Below are 15,656 nucleotides of genomic sequence, written 5' to 3'. Positions count from 1 at the left end.
TGCCCAAGACTTTTTTTTTCCATTTTCTAAATACGCCGGCCCTTATCTGTAATATTTGCATCTCGTTCGATTCTTTGTAGTATTTGCTCTATTGTAAATGCGAACAGCATCCAGCAATAAAGACCACATTTTCACCACAGTATTTCCTCCCCCTTTTTTTCCATCGGTTTATGGAGAGAGTGAAGGAGAAAAGAAAGGGAGGGTGGGGTGGATGGCAGCCGCTTGTCAGTGTTGCACAAATGTGTTCTTCCTACCAGATACACAAATTCCTAGCCACACATCAATACATCAAAGCCGACATTGCCTAGAAAGGCGGTTTTCGTTCGATACAAGAAAAAGAAAATTTTCCCTCTTTTTTTTTCCTCCTTCTATCCCTCTCCTTTCATAGAAATCCCACGGGCCATGGCCAGCTGAATAACATCGTTTGCATACGGACACGACGGGACTTTTTAAAGCATCTAGTCCATCACCCAACCCTATTGTACATTTGTAGTGGAAAATTATTCAAATCCTCAGGCGAATTTGGAGGAAGCTGGAAAAATAGCGAATTCCAAATGCGTTGCTCGCACCTCTAACGACTCATCTATACAGGGGTGAGCGTTAATCTAACAACTAACTGGATGCTTCTTACGGCCAACATTCTCTGCGCAAAGCAGGGCCATGATAAATAGCCCAACAGTAGCGCCCCATTAGCTCGTATTGAGCAGAAACATGTCTTTTGTGGAGCAAATGCAAATATTTTCAACGTATTCGACTAGACTTTCTTTTTTTTCTTTTTCTAAAGCCCCCATTTGTATTCCGGATAGATAAATAAACCTCTGGCATCCCTATAGTTATAAAGTACTAGAGGGTCGCCTTCATCAGTAGATGGGAGGATGGTTTCGAGTAGAAATGTCTTCCAAGATGATTACGGAGAGCTCCACGAAATTAAAGACTTCAACTGTTTCGGGTAGACAAGCCTGGGTAATATATAATTCCACTCTTTAAACAGTTATTTTTTAAAGTCTCCCAAAAGCGTCTTATCCCATTTAAATTCGTTTAACTGTCTCTAAAATCTTATATAAAAAGAATTGGGCAAATGGATCGTTTTTTTGGAGTTACAATGATGCGAGTCTCTAACCAATTATTCCGTTTACAAAATCTCGGCTGATTTCAGTGTTCCAGTCGGCTGGGCAGGTTTAGTTTGAAGTTCCTGAACTCATCGCTAGAGGGAGTACTAAAAAAAATCGTAAACGTTGCTCATAGGAAAAAATTTCAAACTTTTCCTATGAATATCTGTCTTAGGCCTAATTTTCTACAAAACTTTACCATTACGATCTTTGCATACCTCCTGGTGACTCTTCCTTATATTCCAAAAGTTAGATTTGAATCTAGTCTAATGCACCACTCCTTAATTCTCCATTTCTAGAAAGAGTTCCTTACGTTTGCCGCATTTCCTTGTGAGCACAGATGTTCAAACGTACACAAAGAAAATTACGAACATCAGACGACATTCTAACTTCTGAAAATGCTATTTGATGACGTCACTGCATCATGTGACATTATTTGCCTCTCGGCAGCTGTTAATCCCCCTACCATAAAAGTTCTAGAAACTGTTAAAAAATAATAGTCTGTAGAACTATTATTGTAATTCTACAAACTAAAATATTTAAATAAATTTGCATATAAATTTATATTTAAGCAATTTTGCACGTTCAAAATTAAAATACTATTTAATGACGTCACTGCTGACGTTTCATGCTGTGTGATCAATATTTGTTCATCAGCAGCAGTTAATCGTGCTACAATAACAGTTCTACAAATTATAGAGCGGTTACTTTAAGAATAACAGTTAAAATAACAGCTCTACATATTGTGGAGCTGTTATTTTAAAAATAACAGCTCCACTATATGTAGAGCTGTTATTTTGTAACAGTTCCCAGAGCTGTTATTTTAAGAAAACCGCTCTATTATTTTCAAAATAACAGCTATAAAATATTTAACATTTCTACAAAAGTATTTGTTGCAAAAAATAAGCTGTTATTTTTGTAAAAAAAATAACAGTTTATAGAGTTGTTATTTTAAAAATAACAGTTCTACAAACTATAAAATATTTAAATAAATTTACATATAAATTTATATTTAAGTAATTTTATATTTAAACGATTATATACTATTTGATGACGTCACTGCTCGTGTTTGCGTCATATGATCATTTCTCTCTTAGCAGCTCTAAAATAACAGGTCTGCAAACTGTGAAAAATAAACTGTTATCTTAAAAAAAAATTCTAGTTTGTGGAGCTGCTATTTTAGCGCTGTTATTTTTATTTTAAAAATAACAGTTTGCAGAACTGCTATTCTACAAATAACAGCCACACAGTTTGTAGAGCTGTTAATTTACAAATAACAGCTCTCTATTTGATGACGTCACCACTGACGTACACGCCATCAGATGATTATTTGTCTCTCAGCAGACGTTAAATTCGTTTACGATAACAGTTCTGCAAACTGTTATTTTTAAAATAAAAATAACAGCGCTAAAATAACAGCTCTGCAAACTGTAAAATATCTAAATAAATGTACATTTACATTAAAGTAATTTAAGCGTTTATAAACATTTAAATAAATTTATTTAAATATCTCTTATGGTCTCATAAACTGTTCCAGTGCAACGACTGTTTAAATTTTCACTTTGTTCCGGATCTGATTCGGAACTGTAGGGAACGATAACCGCTATGTACAAAGAAACAAGTTTTTTAGTTATTATTTTAAAAAAAATAAAATTAATTGCACGTACGAAGAGGGATTTTAAATAACTATTCAAGCCTCGTGTTTTCAAATCATTATGTCGTCACGGTTTTTGCAGAGTTAGTTCCCGCGTTATAAAAGCAATCAAACTTGTAATAAAACACCATCTTACCAACTCACTGGAGATTCGCTCATAAAAAGTTTTGAATAATCAACCAGTCAGTCGAATGAAATCACCCCGGTTACAAACAATCGAAAAAAAAAACGGTTATTTAATGAAAACTCTATTTTTGAGTTTCAAACCATTCCAAGATGAAATATAAAAAGATATTCAATAAAACAACTGAAATTTTAGTTCCTTCATATCTTTCAACCTGCTTTTTTTAAAAAAAAACCTTCTCTTTCTAATCGCTCTCCAGGGCCCCCAAAAAACCAAACCGCTATTAATTCCAGATAACTGTTGGATGCAAAAAAAACTATGTGCTAATGGCCTATGAGCCTTTCACTGTAACGTTCACCTCCATTGTAGTAAATGACTCTTCCTCCACCCAAATATATACCACCGATGCCAATAATACTCTCTAAAAGGTCAACTAAGTCTTCTTTTAAAATAAATAATTCTTTCAAACTCTACACAAGCGCCAACTTACCTTTTCTAGTTCTAACAAATGGAACCTTAGCACCTGAATTGCTTGAACCATCTGCAAGTAGAAGAAACGAAACCAAGAATTAGGATTTCTAATTATTTTTAACGTAGTGTACACAATTTCAGACGATTTAATAATAAACATGAAATTTAGTTAAAATTAGTAAAATCTACAAGCAGATCAAAACAAACACTGCTTGTATTACTTAATAAATGGAAATATGTACAGGAGCCACGCAAATTATTAGAAACATCTAAAAGAATCTTCCACATTTATTGGAGGTCGCCATGTTGGATCAAATCCATCGCTGTCCTCAAACAACGTGGCTTCCATTTTTTAGAAGTCCTCAGCCATATTTCAATTTGAAGATCAACAGTAGAGACATCTATAACCATCTTAAAATGGGCAATAAATTATTTCTTGGTCTGATCCAACATATTCGTGAAATATTAAAGTCTCTTAATTTTGGAAACGGTCAAATAGTTGAGGTAAGATTCAATGGATGTCTGCCATCGAGCTCTATATTTAACTTGGGGTGAATTAAAAGATTTATGTAAAGCGATATTCATCTGGAGAATCTAAGTGGATAAATTCCAGGCACGTCTTCAAGGAAAAAGAATACGATGAATGAAATTTCCATATATTTATTTTTGTTTGTTTTTTTTAGCGTGAACATCCTCAAATTCAGTTTTTATTTCTCAAAGCAGCCATCTGGTAACGTTTTAGCTTCCGAAAAGGGAATTTATATTAAATTTGAATCAAAATCGAAATCAGTGTCCAAAATTAACTTTTAAAATATTTCAGTGAGACCAACTACGTGGAAATATGATAAGTTTATTCCTCGAATCTGAATAAAGATGGCTTTCTGATTGCCTACTGCCTGTCACAGTATTCGCATAAATTTCTTATTAATGGATCACATTTCTCATAATCACTAAGACGTGCCCAAGTGAAGTGGTTCATCTTCGCACGATGTACCTAATAATGCAAGGTTAACTTACGAGAGATCATTACAAATGCATGCACTGGCGCGCAAAAATATTCGGAGACTTCCTGTTTGAATGGATTTGTTTTGGTTCCTGGACTTCGAGGGAAATTAATGAAAAATTATTCTGAAGCTAAAGCGGTCTGCCATCAGTTGACATCACTGCCAATTCTGGTGCAGACATTTGATGCAGCGGACATTACATCAGTGGTGGACGTGTTGAATGTACCTTGGTTGCGCAAAGGACAGTTTCATCCAAGCTGATTGGTTGACTGGAGTTTTTTGGAGCATTGAGAACTTTTGTTATTCACTGCAGCTTCGACTTCCTATGTCTGAAAAGATTCAAGCCCAGACCTCTCTAAACGACTAAAAGTAGCGAATCCAGTGCTGTCAAATAAATATGCAAAGACAGGAATAAACTGAACATCAGAGTGGAGTGAGTTTATAAAAATTCTTCGCGTCATTAACGGGATTCCAATTCAGGCCTTTTCCACCTACCTCGAACTGCTAACCAATCTTCACACTTTCAAATCATCAGCAATAACATCTTACCTTGGAAACTCTCATCAATATCATTTATGAAAATTAACAATAGCAGAGGACCCAACGCCATCCCTAAGGATTTCCCACTAATTACACTGGTGTAACCAAAAGAATGACCATTTATGACATCCCTATATCTCCTACCCATTTCCCAGCCTACGATCCAGCATAGGATCATTCCATTGATATATTAGCACTCCATGAGGAACCGTACAAAACTTTACTGAAGTCTCGGTATATAATATCAAAATATCCCAGTACTGAGATGTATTCAAGATACCATCCATGTCGAAATGGACATGAATCTCTTCCTTATCTATAGACTCCATAATCGTCTATACCACAGAAGTAAAGCTCACCCACTTACAGCTATCCAGCACCTGTCTAGCAACACCTTTCAGCATTTGGGAAACATTAGCACTCCTTCGATCCAAGGAGAACTTCATAGAGTCTAATGAGTGCATTATCATTCCTAACAGTTTCGTATGCTCACACGCAGCTTGTCCAAGTGGGTAGCACAGTTCGTATAATCACCGTCCTCCCCACACAGAATGAAAAAGACCTGAATTAGAATTCCGTCAATGACAACAGAAATGTTTATGGTTGTTTTTCACAACGTGGATGAGTTAATCGGTCTCAGACGAGGACAACACCACGGTTTTTTCTCCCGGAGATTCGGGGTTTTTCATCTAGTAAACAACAAATCGACCAAAGAGCACACGCAATTTACAGACATGTATACATACTATCCTTTCAGCGAGACTTGCCCAACTTTAACCTCAACAGTTTTCTGGCAAAAGCTTCTCTGAGATCATTATGCCCCTCAGTTTACCGCGTCTTACCACTCCGCAGAGATTCCAGCTCGCATTCGACTCTAAATATCATTTAGAAGCATCTGTTCAACTAATTTGTCATGTCTTCTGGACATAGCATTCCTTTTCCCCATTTTTAGGTCTTTTTCCTAGTGCCTTCGCGCTTTTGCCCACTCATGGTGTGCTGTCTTCCCCCACAGTGGTTTTGTTGCACATTTCCTTATAATGGTAACAAAAATAAGACTCCCATGATTGTGACTGTATTCTGTAACTAGACCATGCCTTGGTTCTCATGCTCATTTAAACTCTAAACGCATCTGTCATCTACTTCAGCATCTTACGTTTACGGAACTTGGCACGTTTGTGGCTTTGAAGATAAATCCCTTCACAAATCATTCTATTATAATCTCCTCTCTTGAAATCAAAGGCCTCGTCTGAACCAGTGATCATAAAGGTTTCTTTTGATACAACCCATTTGATTGCATAATGATCACTATTTAGGCCTGACGTAGCCCAGTGGTCAGGAGCGACAGTGCATAGCACGCGTTCCTTGAGTGGACCGGGGTTCAAGCCCGTGACTACTAAATACGATAAATATTTGTATTGACGATTTATTGTAAACTCTACTGACTTGGTTGTCGTGCCGGAGTATAAACAGAAAATTTATTTATTTTTTACCTGCTATTGGTTCCCCTAAAGATCAGTTTTGGATAGAGTTAGGCCCTTTCATGAGAATCAGATCTAGAATATCAACGCCCTAAATATGCTTTAAAAACGCTGTTACTATATATTTTATTTCCATCCACGTGTTCCTCTCTATAAGAGGTTGAAGCAGCCCATAATGAAGCAATAGTCCTTGTTAGCTCATTAAATCTGCCTAAAAAGATTTAGGCAGGTTTAATGAGTATCTCTAAGTGGCACCATGTCTCAAGAATCCAACTACATCAGCATCAGGTCCATTTAATATGTTCACAGTACTCCTGGCCTCCTCACTGAATAGACAAATTGCTCTTGACAAATCTGATATACCTCTTTCCTGGACCCTTGATGCATCTTCTATTAGCAAAAATCCTTACAACTGCTCCGTTTAACGGAATACCATCTTTACAAAATAAACTCCATCTACCAACTTAGGCCGGCTCTGCTGATCAAACCTTTCCCCCACAGCCCTTCCGGAACCCTCAAGCCTTCAATTAATCCACAATTCTTCATCATAAAATCACTGCTGTTATGTCTGGGCAGCATTGAAGACAACAAGAACATTTTGTCCCATCGCGAGACACTTTCAACCTGACCTTATACTTCATAGACAATTCATCAGTTCGTTTAAGTTTTAAATCAATGTCCCCACATGTAATACCATCCCAAAATGATAAATTGCCAGTAGATGTACTCTGGTTCTGATTCAAAGCGCTTGGAGTAGACCGGGATTCAAGCCCCTGACTGCTAAATACAGTCGATCTACCAATCAGCAGTGGACCAGCGTGGTAGATTATGGTCCATTTGCGAACATAACTTGCTGAGGAGGCTTCCATCCTACAATGGATTGACAATGGCTGCAGATTTATTATATATTAGTCTCGCTGTCTCCCAACGTTAACTTTAAATGATAAAATATTCAAAACAAGAATCCTGAAGATTCTTAAATATACAATAATTGAAAAACCAAGTTCATAACACCAGAGGAAAGGGTACAAGAGACGTTCCTTTTACCTTTCGGATATTTTAAAAACAAAAGTACCCGATAAAAATCAACCCTCTTTCTTAGAAAGAAAAGAAAAAAACACGTTGGGCTTCATCTAATGTTATAATTTAGCAATTGATGCGCGTAAGACTTCTTTGTTTAACTAATTCGGAAAGAAACGGAATCCATTTTGTGTGTTCAGGAGGGACATAATAAAAGGTACACTAATAGATAGCTATCAATAAGGCGGCTTTGTACATTTACAAAGCCGAGAAACAAACTGTTGGCTACGGTGCATGACGCACGCACAGACTACTTGCCCGACCCTCCATTTAGTTAATTGTTTTGTTGGAAGAGCTCCATCTAATGGTTATGCCGGCGATTAGAAAAGAAAAGCCGGGTAGTCCGGACACGAAAGATACAGCAGAGCATCTACTTGTTTATACGGATAATGTGAAAGGGATTGATACTCACGGTGGCCCCGCGATCGGGTCTGGGACTCCAGTCCAGACTCTGTAGTGGAATTCCTACCGACATCATCAGCAATTAATTACGGTAGATAATGTAAAAACTCCTGAGGATTTATGGCTATTTCTACAAGCCACATTTCTTTTATTCTTCAGTTTGAAATAGTTTTTCCCTTTGGTCATACTCCTTGTATTTCTCCTCTCGTTTGGGTGACTGCTGTTTCTCAGTCACAATTTCTCCATTTAAAATCATGTTTCAGTTTTTTCTACTAAGTCACACGCCTCTATTTCCGATCATGTTTCTTTTGTTTTTTTAAGTCCCTCTTTTCTGCTTCATGCTTTTAATCATTATTTTTTTAATTCACAAACTACTAAGTTTTTTCTAATTTACACATTTCTAATTTACACCCGGTTTCGAATCACGTTTGATCTACTGCAATTTTTGAGTCATACTTCATTTTCGATCATGTTTTAGCTTGTTTTTTACTCGAAATCATAATCCCACTACATCTGATCATGCTGGGGGTTGTTTTGCTTTTAAAAGTCACATTTGAACTCTTTTTATTGCAAATCATGCCTTTTTGAGCTTTTATATTGTAAATTTTCTGAGTCACATTCTCCAGTTTCTTCGAATCATGTTTCAGCATGGGCATTTTTTGAGTCATAGTTCGTGTCTCAAAATCATGTTTCGGTTTCTTTTCTACTTCGAAATCATAATCTGACTATATCGAATCATTCTTGATTTCATTTTGCTTTTTAAAGTCATGCAGCCTCTATTCACGAATCTTTTTGTTTTTATTTCTTTCACATTCGTCTGTTTTTTCGAATCATGTTTCAGTTAATGTTTTAGCTGTCTCAGTCACTATTTTTCAGATCATGCTCTTTCTATTTTCTGTCACATTCCTTCTATATCTGATTGCATTCGCGAATGTGACTTAGAAAACAAGCAAAAATTCGTGAATGATTGGGATAGAGAGATAGGAATTAGAGAAAATTTTGAGCTGATGATTGGTAGTAGACCTTGATCGAAAAAAACATGGTACTGAATATGGAGCATGATTTATAAAAATCAAACTTTTTTTTTAAGTCACGTTCGTCTGTTTCTAATCACGTTTCGGTTAATGTTTAACTGTCACAGTCACTCTTTTTTACAATCATGCTTTCTTTTTTTCATTCACATTCCTTCTGTATCTGATCCCATTTTAATTAGTGTTAAATTTTTGTCACGGTCCATGGTATTTTTTCTGAGTCATAGTCTACTACCGATCATCAGATTGAATATTTTTCTCAAGTCTTGTCTCTCTATCCTCAATCATAAGTCACATTCATCTGTTTCTAATCATGTCTCAGTTAATGTTTTAGCTTAATCAGTCACTCTTTTTCCAATTATGCTTTTTTCAATCATCCCTTCTATATCTGATCGCATTCACGAATGTGACTCAGAAGACAAGCAAAAATTCGTGAATGATTGGGGATAGAGAGATATGAATTAACAAAAATTTGAGCTGATGATCGGTAGTAGATTGTCACTTAGAAAAAACATGGTACTGAATATGGAGCATGACTTATAAAACAAACTCTAACTCAATCATTCACGAATTTCTGTTTATTTTCTGTCACATTCCTCTTTTTCTAATCATGTTTCAGTTAATGTTTTAGCTAACTCACAACTACTCTTTTTCTGATCATGCTCTTTCTTTTTTGCCCTCACATTCCTTTTGTATCTGATCACACTTCAATTAGTGTTTAATTTTTATGTCATGTTCCAATCATTCAGTACCATGGTTTTTTCTGAGTCATGATCTACTACCGATCATAACCTTTATTTTTTTTTTCTAAATCGCAACTCCTCATCCCCAATCATTTTAATCATGTTCCAATTTATTTTATTTCTTCTAAATCATATTCTCTCTATACCTAATCACGTTTGAGTCAGAGGTTATCTTTTAGTCATGCTCCATATTCAGTACCATGTTTTTTCTAATCACGATCTACTACCAGTCATTAGCTGAAATTTTTGTCTCAAGCATTTCCCTCTATCACCAATCATTCATGATTTTTGTTTGTTTTCTTAGTCAAATTCGTCTGTTTCTAATCATATTTCAGTTAATGCTTTAGCTAACTAACACCCACTCTTTTTCCGACCATGCTCTTTCTTTTTTTCACTCACATTCCTTCCGTATCTAATCACATTTTAATTTTTGTCACGTTCCAATCATTCAGTACCATGGTTTTTTTCTGAGTCATGGGCTACTACCGATCAGAACCTTTAATTTTCTTTCTAAATTGCAACTCCTTATCCCCAATCATTTTAATCATATTTCAATTTATTTTATTTCTTCTAAATCATATTCCCTCTATACCTATTCACGTTTGAGTCAGAGGCTATCTTTTAGTCATGTTCCATGTTCAGTACCACGTTTTTTTTTCTGAGTCATGGTCTACTACCGATCATAACCTTTAATATTTTTTCTAAGTCGCAGCTCCTTATTCCCAATGATGTTTCAATTTATTTTATTTCTTCTAAATCATATTCCCTCTATACCTAATCACGTTTGAGTCAGAGGTTATCTTTTAGTCATGTTCCTTGTTCAGTACCATGTTTTTTTTCTGTGACGATCTTCTACCAATCATTAGCTGAAATTTTTATCTCACTCGCATCCCTCTATCCCCAATCATTCACGATTTTTGTTTGTTTTCTTAGTCAAAGTTTCCAATCATCTTTCAGCTAACTCAAACCCACTCTTTTCCGATCATGCTCTCTCTTTTTTTAACTCACATTCCTTTCGTATCTGATCACATTTTAATTTTTATGTCACGTTCCAATCATTCAGTACCATGTCTTTTTCTGAGTCATGGTCTACTACCGATCATGAACTTTAATTTTGTTTTCTAAGTCGCAGCTCCTTATTCCCAATCATGTTTCAATTTATTTTATTTCTCCTAAATCATATTCCCTCTATACCTAATCACGTTTGAGTCAGAGGTTATCTTTTAGTCATGCTCCATATTCAGTACCATGTTTTTTCTGAGTCACGATCTACTACCAATCATTACCTGAAATTTTTGTCTCACTCGCATCTTTCTATCCCCAATCATTCACGATTTTTATGCTTTCTAATCATGTTTCAGTTAATGTTTTAGCTGTCACAACCATTCTTCTCCCAATCATGCTCTTACTTTTTTTCAAGCGCATTCCCTCTCTATCTGATCACATTTTCGATGTCACACTGAACAGCTTGAATTTTTTTTTCAAAGTCGTGTCTCTCTATTCCCAATCATTCTTAATCATGCTTTCCAAAAAAAAACTTCATCTTAATGAAAGATAAGAGAAATTGTTACTTTAAACATAAACAAAGATTGCATCCAAATAAAAATCAAGAGAAAAACTTTTCTTGCATGAACTTAAAGGAAGATATGCAATTAATTAAAACCTCTTACCATTACCAGTGAAAATTGTTACCATTACCAGTGAAGTTCAATAACCAATACCTACCTGGTACAGCTTCCATGACAGCATAATACACCGACAAATAAGATAACCACGGTAACTTAAAAACATATATGGTATTAAACGCAAAAACAACTAAAAATCGTTTGTAATTAAATTAAAAGACTTTAATTGGGGCATAAATACAAGAAAAATCATTAATGGGGGATTTTTTTTCTCTTTTCTATTATTTCCCGAAACGTGTCTGAACATGTTTGTTGTTTACATGAGCTAACACTAGAGGGGGCACTAGTGAATTGTGTAGTTGTGGCAGCTACAGTAGGGATTAAAAACAAAAAACATACTTACTAGGCTGTCTAATTCTGGGTTTGGTACGTAATAAGGTTTTTCTTGTCTAATCTGCAAAGTAAGTAACAAAGATAGAATCAGAAAGAGTATGGAAGAAAACATACTTACTAGAGTGTCTAACTCTTCATCTGAGGTATATTGAGGGTTTTCAGCCATTATCTGAAATTGAATGATACATAGTAAAACTGCCGGAAGCATCAAAGTGCAGAAGACAAAACCCGAGAGAGAGAGAGAGAGAGAGAGAGAGAGAGAGAGAGAAGAAGAGAAGAGAAAGAGAAAGATAGAACGATTTAGATGGCATGCATAACTCAAATAAACATTAACCCTTTCCCAAAACCACTGCTTTGTTCGAATTAAATGATACATTAAGAAGATGCACACTCTGAGGAAGAGAGTGTGTAATCACTATTGAAACGTTAACGTAATTAATGCATTTCTTACAACAGGAATTGGCATTTAATTACCATTTCAGGTTGAATTCCCACGTATTCTTATTTCAGAATTATCAGCAATTAATTTCTGGAAAGGGTTAAGATCTATATGGTGTTGAAAAAATATGGAAAAAGGTGCAAATTGATTAAAAAAAACCAGATTAAAACTTGAAACACTTAACCTAGAGAAAAAATAATATTATTCAAACAGATTCTAGTAATTATCATTTTTAGTTATAGTCCCAACGTCCAGCCGAACTATTTCTTATCTATATGATGAAAATTGGTTAAGGTTTTAAAATGCAATTTCTGCTTTGGCTGGAGATGCAAGGTCTTCACCAAAAAATGTTAGGGCCAAATTGGCATTTGGATTGTGGCAAATAATTTTGGTTGAAATGACCAATATGGAACAAGGCTTCTGGATAACAACACGATCCTTTGATGCCTTGTGATATTGAACTACTAGATTAATGCTGTCTACCACTTTCTGTAGCTACCCATCAAGGCAGACCACCATTTTTAAATTTGAATCGGAAATCAATAACTCTCTGGTACATAAAACTGCAAAGTTATGACTGCATGAACCTCTCTTCAACACACGAACTAAAGTATTTCAATTTTAGTTGTACAAGATACATTTTATTCGATCAAATACGATAAATATCCAATTGTCTGTTTCGCCTACTTCAGGCTTCGTCAGAGGAGAGAGTGTTTAAAAAATGGCGCTTAAAACCATCCGATGGACAGAAAAAAACTGAAAATGTCCACCTTATTTAAACGGATAAACTTAAATTCATCATCTTTTTCAACTGAAGCGACATCTGGTATACTTAATATTCATTTCATTTACTTTTTTTGTGACCTGTAGTTGGTTACTAAGCCAATATTTTCTTCCCGATATGTCCTAAAATTGTGGAAAACAACATCAACGTACTGAGAAGGGGACCAGCAGGAACCGAAACGTAATGTATTTATTCGCTTATATTCCACAGAGGGCGCTTGAGTCGTAAGAGTGAATATGGAGGAAAGGAGATGGAAACCCATCTTTGACGGCAACCTAGAAATGGGTTTAAAAGCTGAGAATATACGTTTAAGGAGGGGAATTTATAAAAGTGCCCCTGAAGTTAAAATGACAGGAACACGGAGATTAGCATTGGGAGGCCCTGAAATTGGACTGGAAAACAGAAGTTTCAAGTGAAGCTGATTGGCGTAAGAGAAAGATAGAATAATGGTGAAAAGAGACTTTACAAGATTTCTCTGTGAGGGATGCGAAACCTAAGTGGATAGCGATCTATAAGTTAAGTCACTCCAAAAAATAGTTTTTTTTAGGAAAAAATCACAAAATAAATTTGTATCATTTACTCAGGAGGAGTTGGAAGACCCCAAATCTCCAGCCGTACCTCTAAACATCAATCTCTTAAAATGTCAACTCAATTTTTTAAATTATAAACATCCCTTCAAAACAATACATTTATATTTGCAATTAATGGTATTACATAAGAGTTTATGAAAACAATAGATTCCTTTCAATAGTCCATTGAGTCCTAAATCGAATTTTGTGTCAATAATGCCAATTAAAACAAAATCCTTCATTTTATTGGACAGTTTCTGCTTAAAAACCTATTTTTATTGTATTCTAAAAAATGCCACTTAGTTTTATGCTAAACATAATCGTCTGGTTCAGAAAAAATGACAATTTGTTAAACAAAATCGTCTGGTTTAGAGAAAGTGACAATTGCCTATACACTAAACATAATCGTCTGGTTTAAAAAAAGTGACAATTAGCTGTATGCTAAACATAATCGTCTGGTTTAGAGAAAGTGAAAATTAGATATACGCTAAACACAGTCGTCTGGTTTAGAAAAAGTGAAAATTTCTATAAGCTAAATATAATCGTCTGGTTCAGAAAAAGTGACTGTTAACACTAATCGTGTGGCTCAGAAACAATGACAACTAACACTAAACATAATCGTCTGATTCAGAAAAACTGGTAATTAGCTATACGCTAAATATATTCATCTGGTTCAAAGAAAGTGGCAATTAGCTATATGCTAAACATAAATAAAATCGAATAAATAAATAAAATCGACGGCTTAGAAAAAGTGACAGTTGGCTAAAGTTAATCATTTGGTTTAAAGAAACTGACAATTAGCTATATGCTAAATATAATCATCTGGTTTAGAGAAAGTGACAATTAGCAATAAGCTAAAACCATTCGTCTGATTCAGAAAAAGTGACAATTAGCTATACGCTAAACGTAGTCGTCTGATTTAGAAAAACGGAAAATTGCTATATGCTAAACATAATCGTAGATTTCAGAAAAAGTGACAGCTAACACTAAACATAATCGTCTGGTTCAGAAAAAGTGACAGTTATCTGCTAAACATAATCGTCTACTTTAAAAATACTGACAATTAGCTATACGCTAAATATAATAATCAGGTTCAAAGAAACTGACAATTAGCTATATGCTGAACATAATCGTCTGGTTTAGAAAAAGTGAAAATTAGCTATAAGCTAAAGGCAGTCGTTTGGTTTAGAAAAAGTGACAGTTAGCTATACGCTAAACACAGTCGTCTGGTTTAGAAAAAGTGAAAATTGCTATATACTAAACATAATTGTCTGGTTCAGAAAAAGTAACAGTTATTTGCTAAACATAATCGTCTAGTTTAGAAAAGTCACAATTAGCTATATGCTAAATATGTTCATCTGGTTCAGAGAAAGTGGAAATTAGCTATATGCTAAACATAAATAAACTCGAATGGTTCAGTAAAAGAGACAGTTAGCTAATGCTAAAAATAAGCTTGTGGTTTAGAAAAAAGTGACAATTTGCTAAACATAATCGCCTGGTTTAGAGAGGTGTCAATTAGCTATACGCTAAGCACAATTTTTTTGGTTCAGAAAAAGTGACAATTAGCTATATGCTAAACATAATCGTATGGCTCACAAAAAAGTGACAGCTAACGCTAAATATAATTGTCTGGTTCAGAAAAATTGAAAATTAGTTGTTAGCTAAACATAATCGTCTAGTTTAGAAAAAACGACAATTAGCTATATGCTAAACATAAATAAAATGGAATGGTTCAGTAAGAGAGAACTAATGGTAAACATAAAGCGTGTGGTTTAGAAAAAAGTGACAATTTGCTAAACATAATCGTCTAGTTTGGAGAAAGTGTCAATTAGCTATACGCAAAAAATGCAGTCGTTTGGTTCAGAAAAAGTGACAATTAGCTGTACGCTAAACACAATCGTCTGGTTCAGAAAAAGTGATAATTAGCTATATGCTAAACATATTCGATTGGTTAACAAAAAGTGAAAATTTGCTAAACAATCGTCTAATTTAGAGGAAGTGATAATTTGCTATACGCTAAATATATTCAGTGACAGTTAACTAATGCTTAGTGTAATCATTTGGTTTAAAGAAACTGAAAATTAGCTGTACGCTAAATATAATCGTCTGGTTCACAAAAAGTGAGTTAGCTAATGCTAAACATAATCGTCTGGTTTAGATAAAAGTGGCAATTAGTTGTGTGCTAAATATAATCGTCTGGTTTAAAGAAA

At 34.9% G+C, this 15,656-nt stretch overlaps 1 protein-coding gene across 3 annotated transcripts in view; it reads right to left on the bottom strand.

The window, feature by feature from the left end:
- Nucleotides 1–15,656, bottom strand: part of LOC150085037 (homeobox protein Meis1-like) — a 247,349-nt gene that overhangs the window by 211,682 nt on the left and 20,011 nt on the right. For 2 of the 3 annotated variants that reach the window (XM_090376745.1, XM_090376747.1), the window contains exons 3-4: nucleotides 11,773–11,823; nucleotides 3,378–3,428 (exon numbers count right to left, since the gene is read on the bottom strand). In XM_090376745.1, the coding sequence (XP_090232871.1) occupies nucleotides 3,378–3,428; nucleotides 11,773–11,823 (102 nt within the window). Of the gene's footprint in view, nucleotides 1–3,377; nucleotides 3,429–11,664; nucleotides 11,716–11,772; nucleotides 11,824–15,656 lie in introns of all 3 variants that reach the window. The other variant, XM_090376746.1, reaches the window with a different exon arrangement.

This window comes from Mastigoproctus giganteus, chromosome 6 (assembly GCF_048544385.1).
Source record: "Mastigoproctus giganteus isolate SK-2022 chromosome 6, ASM4854438v1, whole genome shotgun sequence".
Lineage (NCBI taxonomy): Eukaryota > Metazoa > Arthropoda > Arachnida > Uropygi > Thelyphonidae > Mastigoproctus > Mastigoproctus giganteus.
The sequence above is the reverse complement of the archived record's forward strand: the minus strand, read 5'-3'. Positions and strand labels throughout refer to the sequence as shown.